We start from the raw sequence: 26812 nt of genomic DNA, 5'->3' as shown, positions 1-26812 counted from the left end.
ATTAAATAACTTATTAATAGTCTCACATTTGTTTTTTTTTATTTGTTTCTTTTATAAGCATATTACAAGTGAGAGTTCAGTTTTAGTGGCTCTGCTGTCTTTGATGGTGAAAATAAATTGTTATAAAAATCTTTGCATATCTTTTTTCTTTTTTTCTTCTCATTCTTATCTATTTTCCCCTTAAATGTTTTTGGGATAACTTTACATGTATTTCTTGGCAAACTTTTTTTAAACTGATTTTACTTTGTACCCCTTTCTGCTTTATGATTTGATTCATTATTTCCTCTTAGTCGTTTTAAGATTTTATAAATGAGTTTATATTCTAAACTTGTATTGCTTCTAGCTGCCATTTCTCTTATCAATTAAGTTTGCTAAGATGCTTCTTGTTTGAATAGATTAATTATGCATTACATTTTAATTTTTATTCTTATAGCTTTTAATTTTGATTATTGGCTGTAACAAATTGTTGCTAGATTGACTTTGCATAGCTGATTTAGTAGTGATTTCCATATCATTAGTGAATCAATCATTCCTTATCTATTAAAATTATTCAATTTTGTAAGGGTTTTTGAAGTTCTTCATGTAAAATACTTAACTGATTCATTTCTTGAAGAAAGTGTGCTTGATAAATAGACCTAAGACTTCTGAGCCAGTTATGGCAAAGTGGAAGGTATAGCTGACTGAGGGCTCAACTGTTTTAGAAGATGAATGATATAGGAAAGCTCAGGGGCATTTCCATTTTACCTATAACTGGACTTAAAGTTAGTTTTAAGTTTTTAAATAATTTTTTAATTTGAGTTAGTAGATTTTTGAAGGACTAGACCTACTTGTAGCCTTCATTTACATCTTTTTTTCCCATTTGGTTTATCAAGCACTGGGTTATTGTTTCTGATTTTCCTTTTTTTAGCGTGTTCCATTGATCTAGCCATTTTTTTGGACTAATACATGGCTTTGATGACTGCTGTTTTATAATAGTTGAGTTCAGAAAATGCCTACCTAATTTCCCTTTCATTTCATTCTCTTTCCATAAGTTCTCTTTATATTCCTGGTCTTTTATTTTTCTAAATAAATTTTGTTATTTTATGAAAATTTGGACCATTTTCAGTGTATTCATATGATTTATTTGAAGATAAAAATCATACATATGAAAATTAAATAACATGAGCAGGCATTTTGTGATGAAGTGTCAAGTAAGTGGTAAGACAAGTACAATAAACTTCAAAGGAGGAAAAGTTCATGCTCACTGCAGTCAGCTGAAAAAGAGAAGACTTGAACTGGGCTTTAAAATAGGTAGAAAAGTGAATGCCACTGATTTGTATGCACTAGAAAAAACCAAGAACACTATATTTGGAACCAGAGGGACTAATTTCTGGCTTGCTACTTAAGTCATTATTTGAGCTTGGACAAATTGCCTTAACTGTCTGAATTTGATTCTTTACAAAATGAGCAAGTTGGAATAGGTAGACTTCAACTCGTATATGAGTTGACTCCTATAGAATCCTATAGAATGTTGGCTTCTTGAGTACAGAAACTTATTTTTACTTTTTTCAATGTTAGGAACATATTAAGCATTTAATAAATGCTTGCTGATTAACTGATCCTATGACCTTGTGATTTAGTGACATGTAATATCTAGCTCCAACATTCTGTGATTCTGTAACAGAGAGATGACTCCTAGGACTCCTAGGACATTTATACTTGTCTGCTATTTGAGGAGGTTGTTGTGCTGTTATTTCAGGGGATTGTTGTGAAGACAGAAGAAGAAACATTTTATTAAGTGCTTTCTTTGCCATGCATTGTGCTAAGTACTAGAGATACAGGTAAAGGCAAACAAGTACCTTCTAGGAGTTTATATTTTAATGGAGGAAGTCAGAAGCCAGAAAGGGAGAAGGGCAGAAAGGATACCAGGATAGAAGTAAGGTGGTTAGTGAGGATGTAAAGAAGTTAAGCCAAAAGGGAAATGAGCATTGTTGAAATCTCTTATGAAATAATCTGAGATAAGGAGTTCACCAGCCAGAAAGCAAGCCTCAAGGTAGAGGTTTCCATAAAACTATATATGTCAAATAATTTTATTAATTGTAAAGTATCATACAGTTAGAGGCTATTATTATTTTGTTTCTTGATTCTGTTTACATGAGCACTCTTCCATCAACGTACACTGAAATCCTTTTGTGCATTAATGAGTTTCTGTAGTTAAATCTTTTGGTGTAGTGAAGTTTTTCAAACTAAGGTGTAGGGGTGTGTGTGTGTGTGTGTGTGTGTGTGTGTGTGTGTGTAAATACATATAGACATTTGTTTTGACATTGGTGCTTCCATATTTGTTTTCTTTCAAACCAGAATTTTAATCTCATTAATAATGAAGAGTGAATATTTACAATCATTTAAAAACAATTTAAAAAGGGAGTGTTGTAGAGAGGCCAGTAGTTATAAGGAAAATTTTCCTAACAATTAGAATTATAGAAAATACTGACTTCCCCAAGAAGTTGAGATTCCTTTTCATTCTAGAATCCTTAAAAGAGAGGGCTTGATGACCACTTGAATATTATTGTGGAGTTTTATGCTATATAGTCTGAAGTAGTTGACCTCTAAGGATTCATAAAATGCTGCCATTCTTTGATTCTATGAAAATTAATAAAATATAAAGAAAAAATGGTGGGTCACTTTAGTTCTATAGGATATGGAGATGCTTCTTATTTTGAAAGATCATCTGTATATTACATTTCAAGTTTTTGTCTCAGTCATATTTGATAATTTTCTATCCCAACTTAAATTATTTAAGCACTTTTATCAGTTTACATTTTTAGTTTACAAAGTTACTAATTTATACAAGGAATTTGATATGAGAGATTCTTGATTCAAAGTCTTTTTGGCCTTGGTATATAATTGGGTTTATAAAAAGTAATTTTAAGAATTAACTATTCAAGATTTTGTAGGTTTTTCTTGTGTAATAAGAATTTCTTTTTAAAAATTAAAATTGTTTATAGCCATTTAATCTGTTTTAATTCAGTTGCAAACTATTATAACTTCATTATATTAGAGCAAACATCCTGGCTTTCAATTTATACCTTTTCAACCAGGGTACCTTGTCCTGCCATCTGTATCCTGGGCCATGTTCTTAGTTCCGCTAGACAGTCTTCCCAGACAGCCTGCTAAGAACAAGGTCCAGCCAGGAAAATGGGATAAAGGAAAACAAATAATCCTTTCCATTTCCTAGCATTTACCGAATAGCTCTGGAACTGCCACTGATATTTCTAACATGTTTAAAAGTGTTTGCCAGACTTTCTAATGCAAGCAAATAAATAAGAAAAGTCTCTCCTTTGCTTAGTTGAGCTTCCAAAGAGGATGAAAAACATTAAATATACTTTTAATTAAATGTATTTAAAATGTACTATTGAACATTTTTGTACCAGTCACCATTTTTATATGCCTTATTGTCTTAACCATTTTATGCTGATATGAGTTAAATAATTTGGAGCTACTGTACACATTTATTGATTTCATTTGAAATTCTCTAAATTTGAAAATGTCTCCAAATTTTCAAGTGCAAGAGTTGTATTGAATATTTACAGTCATATAAAGTAAATGTTAAAGTTCAAAGTAAAATTTATATAAATCTCTCTCTCTCTCTATATATATATAATCTATTTGATTATTTTTAATGTACTGTTTATTACAAAATGACAGTGGTATATTTACCTTATTATATTTTTAATTTTTTAGGTGAGCTCCGTCAGGAAATGTTAGATGATGTACAGAACAAATTGGTAAACCTAATAAATAGCACAGAAGGAAAAGTAGACAAGTAAGGAAGGCTTTTCGCTTTGTTATTATATTTCATGTTACATTGAGATTTGTTTATCCCACAAATGATTTTTAAAGTTTAAAAAAATTGCCATATTCAGATAAATATTAACATTGTTTCATATAATTTGTTTCAACATTTCTTTATGGTATAAATATTGTATAATAATTTAATAGCATAGATACTTCATTATTCCCTCTTTTACAATTTTTTTTAACTCTAAAATTTTTTGGAGGGAAACTTTATTATTGCTTTAAAATATAATTAAAAATCAAAGCAAAATAGAAATAAATTTGTTTATAATGCTTTTAGTCTTCACATTTCTTTCTTAAAATGGATTATTGTGAGAAAAGTTTTGCATTTCTTAAAATATTATTGAAACAAGGACTCTTATTCACCTTATGCATCCTCATTGGTTCAGGAATATTATAATCAGGTTGATATGGTAAAAAGAACACTGAACTTGAAGTCAGATGATTTGAATTCAGATCCTAGTATTATTGGTTATAAAGTGGTCCTTTGGTATATTGGCAAGAGTTCTGGCTTTAGAGACAGGAGCAGGTTTGAATCCTATCTCTCACATAGTGGCTTAGATAAACTTAGATAAGTTTCTTCATCTACTAAAAGTGGATGTTGACAACACCTCTTTAAAAGTGTTGTGAGGATCAAATGAGATAACAAAGGGAAATTGCTTTGCGATCCTTAAAGCCACTATATAAAGTCAGCTATTTTTATCATTTTTATATTATTTTTTAAGATTCATTTAATTAATCTTATCTTAGGTTTTTCATTGTTAAAAAAAAAGTGTTTTGTAAATTATAAATCTTGTTATACATGAATTTGAGAAAATCATTCAGTGTTTACTGTTATCCACAGATAATGGTGAAAATATAAAAAAGGTAATAACTGAAGGGCCTGGAGTTTCCTATTTTTCTTAAGGAAATTTAAGAAGTTTATGGTAGGCAAAATTATGGTAGGCAAAAACTAGCTTATATGTTAAAAATTAATTTAGAGATGATTTTTCACTTTAAAACTTCACTGTACAAAGTTATTATTTAATAAGGTGTTATTATTATTGTCATCATCTATAGGAGGATGTAAGATTTGAATTTTACCCTTAATTGAATTTCTTAGAATAAGAAAATGGGAGATTACTTAAGAATATTTGGTGCTTGGAAGAATATATTTAATGACATTTGCTTTGGAATGAATATTTATGTAGCAGTTGATCTAAATTAATTTTTTTTTTTGTCTTTCAGAGTATTAATGAGAAATCTTTTTGTTGGACATTTCCATACACCAAAGAATAAACGTCATGAAGTGTTAAGATTAATGGGAAGTATTTTGGGAATTGAAAAAGAGGAAATGGAACAGGTAATGATAAAAATCAAATCTAAAAATGAGCTTATAACTTTAACTAAAAGTATTCCAGTTTAAAATTTTGTTTCTTAGTAAATATAAATGGGAAGAATATTTTTGCTTAGATCAATGTAAAATTAAATCATTCTACTCTATAAAAAATTGATTCATGTAATCTGAAGTTAATTTAATTTAGCAAACACATTAATTGCTTCCTTTGAACAAAGCTTTATGGGAATACAAAGATGAAGTAGGATAGTTTGTGTCTTTTAGAACTTACAGTCACTAAAAGTACACATATATGTACTCAGGTAATATATGACTATGAAAAGTAAAAAAAAGAGCTAAACTGTATGCATTGAGGATAGAGGAGGGGAATCAAAAATTTTTTCTGGAGGACACTTCATCAGATTGGGATTTAAACAGGCTAAAACTGAAGACTGGAATTCGGGGTATGGAGAAAAATAGGCAGAGTTAATTCTAGCCTTGAATTAACAAGGCACAGGTGTAGGAGATAGTGGAATAAGAGAGAGTAATGGCAGGGTGTGTGTATATATGTCTGTTTTGGGGGGGAATAATTTGATTTAAATGTTAGAATATGAAATGAGGATAAAAGGTAGTCTCACAGACCAAAGCCACTAAAGTTTTCTGTGTGGAGGATTGATATAATCAGGTATGCATTAGAAAAATTGTGTGAATTGCAGTGTGAAACACTACACATCTTGTGTTTAACATCAGCTAACCCCTCCGAATCATCCTATACTTATTGTTAAAATTTCTACACAGTGAATATTCTGAATTTTTCTTTTTAAAACAATTAACTCAAAGTTCATTGAAGATAATGAAATCATTCCCAAAAATTCCTTTAACTCACTTCCTCTCAAAACTTCTCATTATCTTCACCCACTTTCCTATAATCACAGAAGAATTCCTAGTCATTTTACTAAAGCTCATCTCTTTATTTATGCCCTTAACCTATCAAATAATTCCTTTTCTGGTACCTTACTCCATCAATCTCTTTTAAGGATCTTCAGGTGTCCACACCACTGACTCTTTCTATCTACATAATAATGTGATTAACTTTTGAATGTCCTCATAAAAAATCCAACCAAAAAACCCTAATTTTTTTCAATTATTGAATTTTCTATTCTTTTTTTGATTGCTTTACTGTTAACTGAAAATATTATTTGTATCTGATGCTTCTACTCTTTACTTAGTACTGTCTCATTAACCCTTTGTAATGGTTTTACGCATCTTTTCTACTAAAATTGTTCTCTTTTTTTTAATAGTTTTTTATTTTTCCAAATACATGTAAATAAGGTTTTCAACATTCATTTTTTTATTATAGCTTTTTATTTACAAGATATATGCATGGGTAATTTTTCAGCATTGACAACTGCAAAACTTTTTGTTCCAGCTTTTCCCTTTCTTCCCCCCATTCCTTCCCCCAGATGGCAGATTGACCAATACATGTTAAATATGTTAAAGTATAAGTTAAATACAATATATGTATACATGTCCAAACAATTATTTTGTTATACAAAAAGAATAGGACTTTGAAATAGTGTACAGTTAAGTTAGCCTGTGAAGGAAATAAAAAATGCAGGCGGACAAAAATAGAGGGATTGGGAATTCTATGTAGTGGTTCATAGTCATCTCCCAGAGTTCTTTTGCTGGGTATAGCTGGTTCAATTCATTACTGCTCTATTGGAACTTATTTGGTTCATCTCATTGTTGAAGAGGGTGCATCCATCAGAATTGATCATCATATATAGTATTGTTATTGAAGTGTAATAATGATTTCCTGCTCCTGCTCGTTTCACTCAGCATTAATTTATGTAAGTCTCTCCAGGCCTTTCTGAAATCATCCTGCTGGTCATTTCTTAATATTCCATAATATTCATATAGCACAATTTATTCAGCCATTCTCCAATTGATGGGCATCCACTCCATTTCCAGTTTGTGGCCACTACAAAGAGAGTTGCCACAAATATTCTTGCACATACACGTCTCTTTCCCTTCTTTAAAATCTCTTTGGATTATAAGCCCAGTAGTAACACTGCTGGGTCAAAGGGTATGCACACTTTGATAACTTTTTGAGCATAGTTCCAAATTGCTCTCAAGAATAGCTGAATATATTAACAAATCCACCAACAATCCACCAGTGTCCCTGTTTTCCCACATCCCTTCCAACATTCCGCATTATCTTTCTCTGTCATTCTAGCCAATCTGACAGTGTGTAGTGGTATCTCAGAGTTGTCTTAACTTGCATTTCTCTGATTAATAATGACATCTTTCATATGGCTAGAAATAGTTTCAATTTCTTCGTCTGAGAATTGTCTGTTCATATCCTTTGACCATTTATCAATTGGAGAATGGCTTGATTTCTTATAAATTAGAGCCAATTCTCTATATCTTTTGGAAATGAGGCCTTTATCAGAACCTTTGACTGTAAAAAATGTTTTCCCAGTTTATTGCTTCCCTTCTAATCTTGTCTGCATTAGTTTTGTTTGTACAAAAATTTTTCAATTTGATATAATCAAAATTTTCTATTTTGTGATCAATAATGATCTCTAGTTCTTCTTTGGTCATAAATTCCTTCCTCTAACACAGGTCTGAGAGGTAAACTATCCTATGTTCTTCTAATTTATTTATAATCTCATTCTATTTGCCTAAGTCATGAACCCATTTTGGCTTTATCTTGGTGTATGGTGTTAAGTGTGGGTCAATGCCTAGTTTCTGCCATACTAATTTCCAATTTTCCCAGCAATTTTTGTCAAACAGTGAGTTCTTATCCCAAAAGCTGGGGTCTTTGGGTTTGTCAAACACTATTAAAGTTATTGACTGTTTTGTCCTTTGACTTATTCCACTGATAAATTAGTCTATTTCTTAGCCAATACCAAATGGTTTTGGTAACCTCTGCTTTATAATATAATTTTAGATCTGGTACAGCTAGGCCACCTTCATTTGATTTTTTTTTTTTCATTAATTCCCTTGAAATTCTTGATCTTTTGTTTTTCCATATGAACTTTGGTGTTATTTTTTTCTAAGTCATTAACATAGTTTTTTGGGAGTCTGGTTGGTATAGCACTAAATAAATAGATTAGTTTAGGTAGTATTGTCATCTTTATGATATTTGCTTGCCATATCCAAGAGCATTTAATATTTTTCCAATTGGTTAGAGCTGACTTTATTTGTGTGGAAAATGTTTTGTAGTTTTGCTCATATAGTTCCTGATTTTCCCTTGGCAGATAGATTCCTAAATATTTTATACAATCAGTAGTTACTTTAAATGGAATTTCTCTTTGTAACTCTAACTGTTGGATTTTGTTAGTGATATATAAGAATGCTAATAACTTATGGGGTTTATTTTGTATCTTGCAACTTTGCTAAAGATGTGGATTATTTCTAATAGCTTTTTAGTAGAATCTCTGGGGTTCTCTAAGTATACCATCATATCACCAGCAAAGAGTGATAGTTTGGTTTCCTCATTATCTACTCTAATTCCTTTAATCTCTTTCTCAACTCTTATTGTCGAAGCTAGTATTTCTAATACTATATTGAATAGTAATAATGATAAAGGGCAACCTTGTTTCACTCCTGATCTTATTAGGAATGGTTCCAGTTTATCCCTACTACATATGATGCTTATTGGTGGTTTTAAATAGATGCTACTGATTATTTTAAGGAAAAGTTCATTTATTTCTATACTCTCAAGTGTTTTTAATAGGAATGTATGTTGGATTTTATCAAATGCTTTTTCTGCATCTATTGAGATGATCATATGGTTTTTGTTAATTTGGTTATTGATATAGTCAGTTATGTTAATAGTTTTCCTAATATTGAACCAGTCCTGCATTCCTGGTATAAATCCTACTTGGTCATAGTATAGTATTCTGGGGATGATTTTCTGTAGTCTTTTTGCTAATATCTTATTTAAGATTTTAACATCAATATTCATTAGGGAGATTGGTCTATAATTTTCTTTCTCTGTTTTCAACCTACCTGTTTTAAGTGTCAATACCATGTCTGTGTCATAAAAGGAATTTTGTAGGACTCCTTCCCTATTTTTTCAAATAGTTTATACAGCATTGGGGCTAATTATTCTTTAAATGTTTGGTAGATTTCACATGTAAATCCATCTGGTCCTAGGAATTTTTTCTTAGTGAGTTGATTAATAGCTTGTTCTATTTCTTTTTCTGAAATGGAACCATTTAAGCAATTTACTTCCTCCTCTGTTAATCTGAGAAGCCTATGTTTTTGGAGGTAGTCATCCATTTCACTTAGGTTATCAAATTTATTGGCATAATGTTGGGCAAAGTAACTCCTTATTATTGCTCTAATTTCCTCTTCATTGGTGGAAAGTTCTCCCTTTTCATTTTTAAAATTAACAATTTGATTTTCCTCTTTCTTTTTTCTAATTAGATTTACCAAAGGTTTATCTATTTTATTGTTTTTTTTTCATAAAACCAACTCTTAGTTTTATTTATTAATTCAATAGGTTTTTTACTTTCAATATTATTATTTTCTCCTTTTAATTTTAGAATTTCATGTTTAGTATTTGATTGGGAGTTTTTAATTTGGTCTTTTTCTAGCTTTTTAAGTTGCAAGCCCAATTCATTGATCTTCTCTTTCTCTATTTTATTCAAGTAAGCCTCTAAAGATATAAAATTTCCCCTTATTACTGCTTTGGCTGCATCCCACAAATTTTGGTATGATGTCTCATCGTTGTCATTATCTTGAATGAAATTATTAATTGTGTCTATAATTTGCTGTTTCACCCAATCATTCTTTAAGATGAGATTATTTAGTTTCTAATTACTTTTTGGTCTATTTACCCCTAACTTTTTGTTGAATGTAGTTTTTATTGCATTGTGATCTGAAAATAAAGCATTTACTATTTCTGCCTTCCTGCATTTAATTTTGAGGTCTTTATGTCCTAATATATGGTCAGTTTTTGTATAGGTTCCATGAACTGCTGAGAAGAAAGTATATTCCTTTCTGTCTCCATTCAGTTTTCTCCAAAGATCTATTATACCTAATTTTCCTAATATTCTATTTACCTCTTTAATTTCTTTTTTTTTTTTTTTTTTTTTTTTTTTTTTGTGGTTTATCTAATTCTGAGAATGCAAGATTGAGATCTCCCACTATTATAATTTTGCTATCTATTTCTTCTTTCAACTCTCTTAACTTCTCCTTTAAGAATTTAGATGCTACACCACTTGGTGCATATATGCTTAATATTGATATTGCTTCATTATCTATGCTACCCTTTAGCAAGATATGGTTTCCTTCCTCTTTTAATTACCTCTTTTAATTAAATCAATTTTTGCTTTTGCTTGATCTGAGATAAGGATGGTTACCCCTGCTTTTTAAAGACTTCACCTGAAGCATAATAGATTCTGCTCCAGCCTTTTACCTTTACACTGTATGTATCTCCTTGCTTTAAATGTATTTCTTGTAAACCACATATTGTAGGGTTCTGACTTTTGATCCAGTCTGTTATCTGCCTCCGTTTTATGGGATCATTCATCCCATTCACATTTATAGTTAAAATTATTAATTCTGTATTTCCTGCCATCTTATTATCCCCAGATTATGCTTTTCTTTTTCTTGCCCCCCTTACTCCTTCCCAGTATTAACCTTATGGGCCCCACTTGCCTCAAATTGTTCTCTTAAAGGTCATAAATTGCTTACTAATCTCTGGCTTTTCCCCTTATTCTTCATCTTCTGCCATTTCTTTGTAGCATTTGACCCTGCTGATCTTCACCCTTTTTTCTGGGGCTTCAAAAAAGCCTATACTCATCTGAAATTTTTCTTGTACCAGTAATGTCACTTTTTAATGTTTGTTTTGTTGGCTTCCTGTTCTTTTCCCACTGCCCTAACTAGGGCTATTTTCAGAGTTTGCTTTTTACTCTTTTCCTTTTTGAATTTTTTCATTTGGCAATCTCCCTTTATCCTATCAATTTAATTTCCACTTCTATCTAGATGACTTCAAAAGCTTTCTCTCCAGTTCTGATCTCAGTCCTGGGCAATCTTTGACTGGTGATAAGAAATTTCTCTCTGGATGTTTCAGTTTTACTTCAAACTAAGCTTGTTATCTTTCCTATCAACCTCAATCTTCCTCCTTACTTAATTATTTCTGTCAACTATACTGCCATTTTCCTACTCTTTCATGTTTGAAACGTTAGTGTTTTTTGAGACTGACTTACACTTCTGCTTTTTCGATCAGTTACAAAATCCTGATTCTTTCTTTTCACTTTCTGGTATATTATTCTTTCTTCAATAATCTAAGTTTAGGGTTCCTGCCATACACCTGGACTGTTTCATTACTTTCCTACTAAGGATTCTCTCTCTGCTTTATCCCCCTTCCAAACTGCTATTCTTTATTTCCAGCCAAGATTGCAACCTGAATGAGAGACAGTTGGCCTAGCTCCCATAAATACTGGCTCTGGTAAAGTTTGCACCAGACTGAATAATGATAAAGAAATCTAATGAGAAACTACAATAAAATGGCTTATAATTCCATTCTAGAAGAGTATGAATCTGCCAGAAGCCAGTGTTAGTAAAAAAGGGGACCATACCAGCAATGCCAGTGCAAGGTAGCCTCCAAACAGAAACAGATGATATATGTGTAGCCAGCAATATTTTTGTGGGAGCAACAAGAGTAAAAATCATGATGAGCTCCAAGGTGGAGACATTGAAAGCATCAGAGAACAACAATGAGTAATAACCAGAATACTATCATAACACTCAAGCAAAGACAGTCTGGGTCTAGAATCTCCGAGATTTCTAACACTCTCTCCTGAAATTATAGAGAAGGCTCTGTTCTAAATTAGGGCTGATCAGTCCACCCAAAAATGCATCAGGGGATAAAACTTCCAGTTTAAGAATTAAACTACTAGAAATATAGAAAGCTCAATAAATTTAAAAATCTCCATTAAAGTTGGAGAGATGAGAGAAAAACAAAAACAAAAAAAAAGAGAAGTTGTTGGAGGGGATGGAGCCAATATGTCACAGAACAGGCAGAGACTAATCTAATCTATCCTAAGTTCCCCTCCAAACAACTTTAAATAATATCTCTAAACAAATTCTGAAGCAGCAAAACAAACAAAAGGACAGAGTGAAACAATTTTCAGCTTGAGACACAGCTTAAAAGGTCAGCAAAAAAGGTTTGTCTCACTGAGGGGAGAGTGGAGTATCGTGAAGTACAGGCCAGCTCTGCCAAACAAGCAGCATGTTTTTTGGAATGGATAGTGAGAAATGAAGGGGAGAAGAAGGTGCGTAGAATGTGAAGAAGGGGTGTGACTGATTCTACAGCAATAACTTCTGAGGCTCTCAACCTCAGGTAAGGGGCTCAGAAAACTGGTCAGAAGGAGATTATAGGAGATCCTTTGCTGGCGCTGAGGAAAAGACTGTTGCATTGCCCATATGTGGTTCTGTGGAGGTTGGGAAAGGGAGATCCCAAAAGTTTGGGGTCCCAGACCAATGTCGTGAGGTTTCCCAAAAGAATCTGTAGGCTTGAACTTATCTCCCTGTCAAGTTTATTGAAAGTAATGGTACACCATTACATACTGGACTGAATAACAAAAAAAAAAAAAAAAAATAGAAGCAAAGGAGATATTTTTATAAAGCTTTCAATCATAAATATACTTATTCTGTGACTCATAGGAAGGAAGGCGTGGTCTCCAGGAATAGTTCTCTGTTGACCAGATTATTACTGACAAGATTACCAGTCAACAATGAAATGAGGAGTGGTTTTATTCATTACTTTTTCTGGAGTCTGATCTGTGGAAGTTTCCTAAGGCCAGAAGCTTATATGACTAAGGAGTGATCAGAATCAGATTGGTTATGGGAGTTTCCTGAGGCAGATTCCAAAGCTAGAAGATTTAGGACTACTAATGCATTGACCCCCCAAAGTCAGGGGACTACAAAATCCTATTACATCAGTCCCAGGTAATAATCCTAGAGTGAAGAAGAACAGTAGTAGGACCAGAAGCCATGGGCACAATTCCAAGGTATAAAAGAGTGCTTGTGGGTGTCAGAGCATGTACTAGAGAGCAGTGACCATACCTCTCTTTGGATCATACCACCTTGGAAACTTAAAGATTCCCACCCTCCAAACTAGCTCTTCAAGTAATAGCACCAAAAACATGAAGCTTAGAAAAGTATCTCCTCCATCCCGGGAATAGACTCTAACTTTAACATAAAGTTAAAAGTCAAGAAATATGCTGGAGAAGTGAGCAAACAACAAAGAACCTGACCTATAAAAAGTTACTATGATGACAGGAAAAATCAAAATGAAAACTCGGAAGAAAACAATAATGTCAAAACAACTATATAAATTATCATAGAAAAAAGTGAATTGATCTCAGCTCCCTCCCGCCTCTCAGAAAGGTTTTTAATAATCAAATAAGAGAGGTAGAGAAAAAAATTGGGAAAAGAAATGAGTGATGCAAGAACATCATGAAAAAAAGTTAACAACTTGGTAAAAGAAGCACACAAAAAATAATGAAGAAAAAAATCTTTAAAAAGAGGATAGACTAAATGGTTAACAACAAACACCAAATTCACTGAAGAGAAGAATTCCTTAAAAAGTAGAATTGATCAAATACAAAAAGATGTACAAAAATTCTCTTAAGAATTTTTTCTCTTAAAGAAGAAAATTATTCTCTTAAAAGTAGAGTTGACCATTAGGAAGAGGAGGCACAAAAGCTCACTAAAGAAAATAATTCATTAAAAATTAGAATCAAGCAGATGGAAGCTAAGTTTCCAAGAGACATCAAAAAACAATAAAAATCAAGAGAATAAAAAAATAGAAGAAATCTCAAAATATCTCATTGGAAAAACAACTGATCTGGAGAATAGATCTAGAAGAAGTTTTACAAATTATTAAACTATCTGAAAACTATGATCAATAAAAAAGCCTCTAGACATCATTTTTCAAGAAATTATCAAGCAAAACTCCCCTGATATTCTAGAAATAGAGGATAAAATAGAAATTGAAAGGTGGAGAGGGAAAGAAGGAGGGAGAAAGAGGAGAAGGGGAAGTAGAATAGAGGGAAATTCAGAATTAGTTATATCTGTGAATGGAATGAACTAATCTGTAAAATGGAAGCAAATAGCAAGGCGGATAGCAAATTAAAGAAGCATGAAATATTCTACTTGTCAGAGCTATGGATAAGAGAAGAATTTTTGACCAAATGAGAGAGAACATTACAGGATATAAATTAGATAATTTGTATTATATTAAATTGTTTTTGCACAAACAAAACTAATGCAGCCAAAGTTAGTAGGAAAGCAAAAACCTAAGGAAAAGTGTTTACAACTTTCTCTGATAAAGTCCTCAAGGGTATTTCCCAATTTATAGTTAAAGGATATGAAACAGTTTTTAGACAAAGAAATCTAAACTATTTATAAATACAAATTGGGGCAGTTAGGTGGCATAGTGGATAAAGGACTAGCCCTAAAATCATGAGGATCTGAGTTTGGACTCTTAACGTTTCCTAGCTGTGTGACCCTTGGCAAGTCACTTAACCCCAATTGCCTCAACAGTAACAACAAAAAAAGAGAGAGAGAGACAGAGAGAGAAATGCAAATTAAAACAAGTCTAAGGGATCACCTCATAATTATCAGATTGGCTACTGTGACATAAAGGGAAAATGACAGATGTTGAAGGGGATGTGGGAAAATTGGAACACCAACAAGACATTATTGGTGGAGTTTTGAACTGATCCGAGCAATTTGAAACTATGCTCAAAAGATTATAAAATTATGCTTTTGATCAGTAAAAGAGCTGCCAAAGAGTTTTTTTTTAAAAGAAAATGTACAAAAATACTTGAAGCATCTCTTTTTGTGATGGCTAAGAATTGGAATTTGAGAGAATGGGTATCGGTGAGAGAATAACCAAACAAATTGTGGTATATGATTGTGATGAAATATAGTAAGAAATTATAAACAGGATGCCTTTAAAAAAAATTGAAAAGACTTATATGAAATGATACAAAGTGAAGTGCACAAAACCAGGAGAATATTGTATCCAGAAACAGAAATATTTTGTGATTTCAACTGTGAATGACTTGGCTTTTCTCAGCAGTACAATGATCTAAAGATAATTTTGAGGGATTTATTATGAAAAATGCTATTTACTTCTAGAGAACAGCTGCTCGAGTCTGAAAGTAATTTGAATCATATCTTTTTCATAATTTTTCTTGCCTTTTATGAGGGGGGTAGTATCTGTGAGGTGGGTTTTTTTTAACATGATTAATAAGGAAATATGTTTTACATGATTGCATATGTGTAGCCTATATTAAATTACAAGGTTGCAAGGAAGGAGTGAGAGAATTTGGAACTCAAAACTTTAAAAAATGAATGTAAACTTTTTTACATGTAATTGGATAAAAATACAATATCAAAAATTAAAAAAAAAATAGAACTTCTGGAAGGAGTTAATTCTGTAACAGCATTTTTACAAGGACTACAAGCAATACCTAGAAGAAATGAAGAAATAAATAAAAAATAAAATAAAAATTCTAACAGAAAGAACTCAAAGGAAAACATATAGTTTAGAATAGAAAGTGGTAAGTTACCCAAATTAACAAAAAAAAAGGGACTTAAATAGACCAAAGAGAAATCAGTGACTCTAGAAGACAAGATTTGTTAAATCAAAATAAAAGATTGCTAAAATAGACAAAAATTAAGATATCTTGCATTAAAAAAAAAACTTATCTAGAAAAGATGTTCAGGGAAAGAGAATTTAAATTGAATGCTCAGAAAAAACTGATATTAAAAAATCTTGGCTATTTTATATTTTTAAAAATAATTTAAAAATTTTTATATTTTTAAAAATAATTTTTAAAATAAATAAAAACTATTAGAATGAGAGGGGAAAGTTAAAGTGGAAAAAACCACTTATTTCCAGAAAGCCACTTGAAAAGTAAAAGTCCCAAGCAAATCCAGTTTTCCAAAGTAAAAAAAAATAATAATAATGCAAAAAGATAAAAAAATAAGTATATCGTAACATTTTTTTAAAGATACACAGAAGAGAACAAAAGGAAGTCCAGAAGGAACAGAGAGGCAAAACAGTTTTGAAAGTGATGTATAGAATTTATTATGTTCTAAAAAGCAAGTGATTATGGTAGTAAAGATTTACAACTTCATATAGATATCTTTTTGTGTCTTGAGATGGAAATTTGCTTTTTTGGTTCTTGAGAATAAAAACGACTTCCCCTTCCAAAAATAAAGAAGCAAAAACCTTCAACTCATCTATTTGCCTTATTGCTTTCAGACATCTTTATATAGAGATCTGACCATACAGCTTTTTTGATTGTAAATTTTCTTTGGCTCCCTATTGATCCACCTGAATGAAAGTTATATCCATAGTGTGGCACCCCATTAGTCTTTCTACCTTTAATTCATTTTACTCCTTTTCTTATATACTACTTACAAAGAAACTGTTCTACCTCCATACTATTAGTTCACTCTGTTGCCTATAGGCAATAATATTATAATATAATATAATATAATATAATAATATAATTGGACTATATTCCCTTATTCTCTCCCTGTTGAATTCATCTTTTAATGCCTCATCAGAGTACTACTCCTTCAATGTTTTCTTTTTTGATTGCCTGAGTAGCTACCCCTCCTCAGATCTAATTTGGCATTTTGTGTTTTACTTTTAATTTATCTTTTATTACTTATTATAGTTGTTTATTTTGTCATTTTAGACTTCATGCTTTAGGATTAGGGCTTTCATTTTAAAATACTGTAACATTGTGGCTTCTTAGAGCCTAGTATAGCATGGTCCATAGAAGACATTTGATGAGTTTTTGTTAAATTGAATTAAATTGAAGGACTTTTTTGTAGAGGGCAGAGATTAATAAACTACTTAATGAATTACTTAGGAGTAGGAAGGACTTGATAGATATGAAAAGGTAATGCCCAGTAGAAAGCAAATTGGATGTACAATCATAGGAAATAGGTCCAAATATAAGTTTTGTCATTTACTACCATTATGATCTTGGGCAAACAAATCTTTTTATTTTCCTGGGTCTCCATTTTTTCAACTGAAAAATGAAGGATTTAAGTTAGATGACCTGTAAGGTCCTTTTCCAACTCTAAATTTATAATAATATTGCAGAAATAGAACTCAAGATATGGGAAAGAGAAACATCTTAAATAAATCAAGGTTTCAAAAGAATGTGTAGCTGATAATGGTGCCAGTTTGTTAGATTTTTTTTCATCAATAATTCTTATTTTTATATCTTCTTTTCTGGAGATTTATTCCCTATAACAAAGAATTTTTAAAGGAACATGAGAAAAGAAAACAAGAAAAATAAATTAGCAAAATTAATATATCAAAAACAAACCCTGACAGCTTAGAGTAATACTCTTTCTCTGTGCACTCCTATCTCAGTAAAAGAGTAAGGCAATATTTTCTCATAAAATAATTTATAGAGGTGTGAAAAATCAGAATTCAGTTTTGGAGTTTATATTTTGTATTTTGTATTTTGTAGGAAATGCAACCTTAATGTAAGTGAATATTTTCAGCAGAGAACTGAAAAATATAATAGTAGGTTATTGAATAGCTATCAGTTTGGGAGTTAATCTTAAAAAAGCTGATAAATGCTTATAAAAATTGAATTGAAGCTATAGCAATGAATAATCATAGGAGAGAGACTATGGAATGAAGCAGTCAAAGTCTAAAATTTGAGGCTTTGTGTTTAGAAGAGTTTAGAAGGTAAGAAGAACCAGTGAAGGGAAACAATCAATGTACATGGAAATGAGAAGCCATAGAATTGCAGCATCATGGAATTCCTAAGTGACAGCTTTCTCTCATGTTTTAGAATAATAGTATTTTGAGATGCAATTCAAATCAAGTGAAAATGAATCTGTGGGAAGGGGGAGGAGTTGTTTGGATTATATTTGGTTATAATATTAGCTTTTACCAATTTAAATCAGGTTGGGACAAAGTATTAACTATTATTCTAAATAAAATATAACATTTTTACTTTTTATGGACTGATATTATGATGATTAATCTTCTAGTTGTTGAATGAAGATCAGCGTGGTGTCACCAGATGGATGGCAGGATGGCTTGGTGGAGGAGGATCAAAAAGTGTACCTAGCACACCTCTAAGACCAAATCAGCAATCAGTGTTCAATAGTGTAAGAATTTCTTTATTCTTTTTTACATATGGGAAGTAAAATGACAGCTTTGTCATTTTGTCATTTGTCAAATGTCATGCTGTCATAAAATGCTCTTAGAAAGATAGAATTGTGCATTGTAAAGAATGATGGAGTAGGTGACTTTTCAAGTCTCTTTCAAATTTTTGATTCTATGGAATTAGAGGGGCCTGTGTTTTAAGTCCATGGTTACTACTTAATGGTTATGTGACCTTGGCAAAGTCATGTGAAACTTTCATCTAACCTAATAGGATTTCATCTAAAATGAGACCTGATAGGATCATTGCAAATTTTCCTCCTTTTTCCACCAAAGTTTTCCTGAGGCCTCATCATGATGTGTAGGCAACACTAGGATCTTAAACACTTTATGGCATTGGAACCCAAGCTTTACCAAGTCTTACCAAGCTGGAAAGACTTGGAGAATAAACTCAGCAAACCTTCCTCTGTCTTCTGTGTGTAGATCATTCTCACTAAGATCCAAGAAACTCAACCCTTAGTTGCCTTCACAGTGATTACTGTTTTAGCTACAAAAGTTCCTGAAGACAGTCTACAAAATTTTTTTTTTTAATTTTTATTTAATAATTACTTTATATTGACAGAATCCATGCCAGGGTAATTTTTTTTTTTTTTACAACATTATCCTTTGCACTTGTTTCTGTTCCAATTTTTTCCCCCTCCCTCCCTCCACCCCCTCCCTTAGATGGCAAGCAGTCCTTTATATGTTGGATATGTTGCAGTATATCCTAGATACAATATGTGTTTGCAGAACCGAACAGTTCTCTTGTTGCATAGGGAGAATTGGATTCAGAAGGTATAAATAACCCGGGAAGAAAAACAAAAATGCAGATAGTTCACATTCGTTTCCCAGTGTTCTTTCTTTGGGTGTAGCTGCTTTTGTCCGTCATTTATCAATTGAAACTCAGGTCTCTTTGTCAAAGAAATCCACTTCCATCAAAATATGTCCTCATACAATATCGTTGTCGAAGTGTATAATGATCTCCTGGTTCTGCTCATTTCACTTAGCATCAGTTCATGTAAGTCTCGCCAGTCCTCTCTGTATTCATCCTGCTGGTCATTTCTTACAGAACAATAATATTCCATAGACAGTCTACAAAATTATAGAAGGATTGTGTTGTCATGTCAATAAAGGAAGTACTTTTTCTGATCCTTGTAGTTTCGAAGTATTTAATTTATACATTTGTCTCATTTGTTTTAGTATTTTCCTATTCTTTTTACGTATATTCTATTGGTGTAGTAGAGGAGGATTTAAGGAGAGGAAAATGTTACTATAGTTTTTGGTGTCAGTAAATGTTAAGAATTAAGAGTTTTAGAAGATATTAAGTCTATATGATAGAAAATAATGACAAAATATAGGTTGGCAACTTTACCTTAAGATATTTTTATTTAAATCTTGAAATTTATATTGTGATAGCCATATTGCAAAGCAAATATTAATCCTTGAAAAAGAACTTAAGATTTCAATTAAAATTATCGTTCAAAAATAAACAATATTTTACAGCACTTTTTTTTTTTTTTTTAATTTTAGTCTTTTTCAGAACTCTTTGTCAAGTTTCTGGAGACAGAATCCTGTCCAAGCCTTCCTCCACCAAAGCTCTCTGTTCATGGTTTGAAACCTTTAGATTCACCAGAAAGGGGAAAACTAACTAATCCAGCATCAGGTAATTTTACAGATAAAAACATATTAAAACTGGTATTTGGATTTAGTGTGTGATCCATGGGAGTTCCTGTTGAAGACTAATATATATCAATACCTTTTTCTGCAACTTAAAATAGTTTTAGAGAGTTTGCTTGGGGCATGAAGAGATTAAATGAATTGTGCAGGGTTCCACAGCTAGTATGTGTCACAGGTAGAACTTGAACCCAGGTTTTCTTGGCTCTGAGGATTTCTTTTTTTTCATTATGCCTTGCTAATATTTTATTTTATTATGTATATTTTAAAGTAATGTTAACTAAAATAGAATGTCTTTTATGAAGGAAACAGATTTTCTCTTTCTGCCTTGTATATAATGAACAAGTATTTATTAAGTTTTTACCATGAATAATGCAATTGCATGATAAAATGGTTGATTTACATTTGTGAATTCATGCTCTGGACGTTTTGTTTTAAATTTTTTAATGATTTATTTTTGTAAATCAATTAGCTTTTCAAATATATCATTTTCCCCTCACCTATTCAACTGTGTTGTTGATAGTTCAGTTGTTAAGTCATGTCTGACTCTTTGTGACCCCACGGTCTATTCTGTTATATGGGGTTTTCTTGGCAAAGACACTGAAGTGGGTTTGCCATTTCTTCTCCAGTGGTTAAAGCAAACAGAGATAAAATGACTATCTAGGATCACATAGATAGTTAATGTCTGAAGCCAGATTTGAACTCAGGTCTTCCTAACTCTGGGCCCAGTGCATTATCCATACTCTGCCATCTAGCTGCCTCCTTAGCCACCCTTTGTAACAAAGAATAATAATAGCTACATTAACATTTATATAGCTTCTCTATGTTTCAGACATTGTGCTAAGCACTTTGTATTCTGTTGAGCACTTTATCTCATTTAATTCTTGGGAGATAGGTGCTGTTATTATCTTCATTTTATAGTTGAGGAAACTAATACAAACAGGTTAAGTGACTTGACTAAAGTCACATAGCTAGTATCTGAAGCCAGATTTAACTCAGCCAGCTCTTCCTGACTGTAGGCCCACTCTTTATCTGTTTTGTCACTTAACTACTTAAATAACAAAACTAACCAACACACCAACCAAATCTAAAATTATATTCAATAGAAGATATATTTTAAATTTAAAAATTTTGTTATTTGCCTACTATGGGCAAGACCCTGTCTGAAACCTGACATTTTAATAATAATGAAGAATTAGTGATGATTCAACCACACTGTCACATGATTTTCATATATGACAAAGGGATGAGAGTGTACTACATGGTATTATAGTCAAAGAATAAATGGCATTTTCTTCTGTCTAAAGCTTATTCAGTCCATTCTGGAATTCAAACTCACAATCTCAGCCTTATTATAAACAAAGATTGTAACAGACCAAATCTGATCCAGGCATGAATTATAAAATACTTTAGGTGCCCATTTTGATCCAGTGTTCTGTGGATCTATGAACCTGATTGCTACTGAAAATAAAGAATTGTCATTGAAGATAACTACTTTTGTTTTTGGAATCCTTATCCAAGGGGGAAAAAACTACTTCTGTAAACTTGTGAGTTACTTTGTAAATATTGTAAGGATACTGATTGTAAACTACTGGCTAACTCCCTGGAAGGGTCAGCCAGAGTCAAAATAATTTAAAGTCTTTGGTCTTTAAGGGGAGAAGTAAAGGAGGTAAACAAGCAAAATCCTGGATTTTGGAATCCAGAGTCACCAGCCTCTCTCCTCCTTGTCCTGCCACCAAGTGCCTCTGGCCTCTCTCCCTCCACCCTCCAATGATTGCCTATGATTTTTTAATACCAAACATTCAGCAAGCACCAAAAGTGAGAAGAGTCATTTATCCAAATATATACTATTAGAGTCATTGTCTCACATCAAATAGGTAATTAGGTAATTAGTCATAAGTGCTACTTTGTCTGATTCAAGCATACATTTTTGGAGTTTCAGTCCTTTACATTGATCTTTGCATACTTTCTAGTTTGCATGTCAGATATCCCAATCCAAGGAAAAAGATGGAAGAATTTTCACTTTGTAATAGAAAAAAAATTACTTAAATTATTGTAGTCCTTAACTAAAAGTATCCCTTTTATAGGGAGGGAAATGTTGATCTCTCCTATATAGAAAGTTCAGAACTTTCATGGTGGCCTAATGAAAAGGCTTGGTATTTACCCTATGGTTATAGTTTGAATTGAGAATAATTTGTTTGGTCATTCAGAATTTGGCATTTTAAGGTATTTTCCATAATTATAACAGGAATTATATATAGAGGACTGGAAATGCATGTGGTGGATATGAATAGAGTACAATACCTTATCAATAGTGATTTGCAAGAAAAAAATAACAAATGTTAGCTGGAAAATATATGATCAAAAAGGGTAACAGATGGATAACATAAATATTATATTTACATCATGAAATGTTAAAGAACCTAGAAGAAAGTCTAGTACATTGTGGATAGGTCCTCTATGAAGAACTTATGGGAAGACATGACCAAGAAATACATAGGATGAGAATATGTATATTGTGATCTGTCATTTTAGACAAAATATCTGCATTGAGATCACAGATTCTTTGAAGAATACATTTTTCTTATTGTTTAGTGTAATCTAAACTCAGATATTTTATCTTTTGAGTAGGAAGTTGGCAGATAAACTTAAAAATTGAAGTCTTTTTACATCTTAATCATTACTAGATTTTGTGTTAAACTAAAATGCTATTTCAGTGTAAATGAACTAAAGAATCACTTGAAGCTTTTCCAGATTAATAAGACTTGCCAGATCTTGAATTCTAATGGCATGATCTTTCACTTCCTCACCACAATAAGGAATTTGAGTGTAGTCTCCCTCCCCTTGGAGGTTAATATTATAGAATTTCACAATAAATCAACCTCTTTCCCTTTGGTATGTTCATTCAGTACTGAAAGTTCTCATTTTAAAATATCTGCATATGTATTGTAGAACTTTTAGTTACATCCCAAATCTACTCATCTCCATTTGCATAGTAAGAAACAAGTATTCTTTTGAAGGTTTAGAGCATTAAAAATGTGTTTAATATTACACTGGTTAAAATTCATACAGATATTAAATTTAAAAATTATTAGAGTGTCTAACTCTTCATTTTAAAGAGTAGATTGAGAATTTATATGTTACTCATGTTTATATTACTATTGATAAATATCAAATCTTGTCATTTGTTGCATTCAGAGAATAAGCTTATGCTAGCATGAAATGATTTTTATTAAGAATATGATGCTAAGTAAACTGGTTTTTTTATACCTTAGATACAAAAGGATCTGGAAGCAGTAGACGACCAGATGTAAATCCATTCTTGGCACCACGTTCTGCAGCTGTACCTCTAATTACCCCAGCTGTGCATGGAGTTAGTGGAACTGGACATTTGCTTATGAAGCCCATTTCAGATGCTTTGCCTACATTTACACCTTTGCCAGTTTTACCTGATAACAGTGCTGGTGCTGTGCTCAAAGATCTCTTAAAGCAATAGATGACGCTGAAAGCTGAGTTAAGATATAGCACTTTAAAGAAGCCGTGAACACTTTTTGTAAATACCTTACCACAAGAGGCCTTTTGGAAAAAGTCATATACTTGTTTGCATTTTTTTACTTATTTCTCTGAATTTGATTATGAAGTAGTAAATGCTTTTGGGAATTGCATATGTCCCAAATTAAGTGCCCAATGCCCAGTATTTTTTTTTTTTTTCTTTCTGTTGACTGTACAAGCTCTTTTTTGGCTGATGGAAATTTGGTCTCTCATTTTCTACCACAAAAGAGATGTATGGTGGATGTTAGAATCTGGTTAGATGACCAATGATAATGTTTTGGGTTATTCCTTCTCTGGCCCAAGTTGTTTTTAGAAAAAAAAAATTATTAATAGCCAAAGTACAGGAATTTGGTGGAGTAATTCTAGACTTCTTTGTTTAGTGGAGACATCAGAATCAAAGCATGTTCTAAGCTGTTCTAGAGCACTTAATTTAGGCATGCCTAATTTTTTTCCTTTCATAAATTATGACGGATTTATTAAGCCAAGCCAAAGTGGAATGTGCTGCTTGATTCTGAGAATATTTCTAAGAGGATAGCCTATTACTGATATCAAATATGCAAAAAGAAATTATTTAAAATTGAAATTCTAAAGAGTCTGTCCAAATCAGAAATTTTCTGTATTTGGTTTTTACTGGTTTGTGATCATTAGCATTTTTTAAATGAGGCAGTTGGTGTCATGATTAGTTGTACTATAATTGTAGTTAACAAATAGATGGAGTAATGTAGTTAAGTAACTATATACAAATTAATTATGTAATGGTACATTTAGTTTCAAGTAGCATTTTTTTTCTGATTTGAGGGTTTTTTGTGAGACAAACTAAGAAAGTTGTTTTTGATTGTGATATAATCTAGACCACCAGCACCAAGAGTTTGAAATTAGAGAAAGTGTATTTCTTTTAATTTTATACAAAACCTTCATAAAGAAATAATGCCAACCTGGAATTTAATTAATTGTATCAGGATGTTAATATTTGTATTAGAAGTTGAAGATGTACATTTAAAAACACATTTCTTGCCATTTTTGTAAATTTCCATGTGAATTTAAAATGTAAACATCTGTATAGAAATGAAAAGTTAAAAGATACTTATCCAAATATGTAAATAGGTCTGGTTAATGCTAGAACTGAAGCTGGTTATTTATAAATTTTGCTATAATTAACTATATACTTTATACTTTGTGAGACAGACTGGCAGATTTTTAATTATATGTGGATAGGTAGCACTCACCTTTCTGGAAAATTGAATCCTTAGGACAATGCTGTCTCATATTCTTGATATCATTTCATTTATTTCATCACCTAACTAGTTTTATCATCATTCCTTATTAAGTCTATGTTAAAAAGGAAGTTATCATTCAAGTTCTATATTAGAACTGTCACACCACTCTATTACCTAGATTCCATTGTTTCCCCTTGAAATTTTTACTGTTATAAAACATATTTAAAATAGAAGATTGTATAGAATCTTCCAAAACAATAAATATAAAAAACTTTTTGTTTTTTTTATTTAAGTGAAGATTAAAAGATTCAGTTCAACTTTTTACAGTGAATTGATCGTAACTCCATTCTTTTGTGTAAAATTTATTCAGGGTTTTTCTTGTTGATATTTAAGAAATTTATTTTTTTTTTGGATATTTTAGAAATTGAAACGAGTTTTGTGAAAATTGAAGCCATTACTCAGTTAAAGTAACTTTTCCATTCATCACTCGTATTTCTTTTCTAGCCTGAAAACATTTTAAAGATTATAAATAATAATAAAAGAACTCTTACAAATTTTGAAATTTGCCACTTGGAAATTCATTACATATCTTGAAATATATACCAAAGAAGCAAAACTTTTTTTTTTTTTGGTGGGGGAGTCACAGTAGTGTGAATTTCTTCTTTTTGGTTTTGTTTCATAAGTAACACCTTGTGATAATACTTTGAGTCAATGAAAATGTTTCCTACTGTTGTTGAAGCATCATTTTTTTGGAATAACAGAAAAACAATTCCTAAGCATTTAAATAATATTTACAATACATACATTTTTATTTGGTGGGGGGGAGGAAGAAGTGGAGTATACAGACATGCTATTTCATTTTCTACCACAAAAGAGATGTATGGTGGATGTTAGAATGACTAATGATAATATTTTGGCTTATTCCTTCTCTGGCCCAAGTTATTTTAGATTTTTTTTTCTTGCCTGTGGCTTAAAATAAATATAAAAGTAGTTATGTAATTGTGCACTGACTACTTAGTTACCATAATAAAGCATAGTTTTACATAATTATCATTTGAATGACAAATTGTCTCTAAAATTGTACTCTGTATGATTTAGATATGCATTATTGCAACTAACTTCCTATTGTTGGTGTTTACAGTTGAAATCTTTAATGGTAGTGTCATTTTATTCTGACGCCTGGGTTTTTCTTCTGAAAATTTAATGTTGAATGAATGAGTGAGTGAATGAATAAAAAGAATAAAAATAATTAATATTTAAGTGCTTCCTATATGTCTGGCATGATGCCAATGTACATTGTTTCAGAAGTAAATCATTTTATCTGAAGGGATACATTTTAAAGTTAGCACTTAAACATTGCTGAGCCTAAAAGTGATTTCACTGCTTTCTTATATTTAAACTTTGTGGCTGAATTCTCATTTAAAAGTCACAGTTTTTCATAACATTCCCAATTGTTTAACCACTACACTACAATTTAAAATTTGACCAACTACAATTAAAAACAACCAAAATATAATCATGTACCATTTGATTATTTGATTTCTGCTTGCTTCTATAATGGGTAAAAAGAATTTGATCAGAAGAGGGAGGGAATGGTTTCATTGGAACCAACTATTTTAAAAATTTAGTTTTTTTCCCCATAGCAAAATCTCTCCACTTTTCATTTCCATTTTCTTTTTTAAACAGAAAAATGCCTTTTATTTGGAGAAATGATGGTTAAAACTGTTGCCAAATGAATAAGAAAAAAGCCTTTGTGTTTGGGAGCAGTAATCAGAACTGTCAAAAAAAACTTTTGAATTATATTTTTCAAAAGTAATTCAATTTTCCCCTCATATATTCATTTAAGAGATCTTCTTCCACTTGCCAAAACTATTTTAGAAGATTTCATAAATATCACACTGAAGCATGTTCCTGTGGGGGAAGGGAGGGAATAGTACTTTTAATTTTTTGACAGTTGTGCACTTTTGTTCACCTACAAGATAAAATTTTCAAAGTTTCCCTTAC

The 26812-nt window shown here is 31.5% G+C and overlaps 1 protein-coding gene across 1 annotated transcript in view; it reads left to right on the top strand.

The window, feature by feature from the left end:
• TRIP11 (thyroid hormone receptor interactor 11) overlaps nt 1-26324 on the top strand; it is a 103195-nt gene extending 76871 nt beyond the window's left edge. Inside the window, exons 17-21 of the mRNA XM_051977333.1 lie at nt 3721-3802; nt 5062-5176; nt 18212-18331; nt 19896-20028; nt 23315-26324. Of these exons, the coding sequence (XP_051833293.1) occupies nt 3721-3802; nt 5062-5176; nt 18212-18331; nt 19896-20028; nt 23315-23535 (671 nt within the window). The 3' untranslated portion in view covers nt 23536-26324. The remainder of the gene's footprint in view (nt 1-3720; nt 3803-5061; nt 5177-18211; nt 18332-19895; nt 20029-23314) is intronic.
• Nucleotides 26325-26812: the final 488 nt, after the last annotated feature.

Source organism: Antechinus flavipes, chromosome 2 (assembly GCF_016432865.1).
Source record: "Antechinus flavipes isolate AdamAnt ecotype Samford, QLD, Australia chromosome 2, AdamAnt_v2, whole genome shotgun sequence".
In the NCBI taxonomy this organism is placed as follows: domain Eukaryota; kingdom Metazoa; phylum Chordata; class Mammalia; order Dasyuromorphia; family Dasyuridae; genus Antechinus; species Antechinus flavipes.
This window is presented reverse-complemented; position numbering and strand designations above follow the sequence as displayed.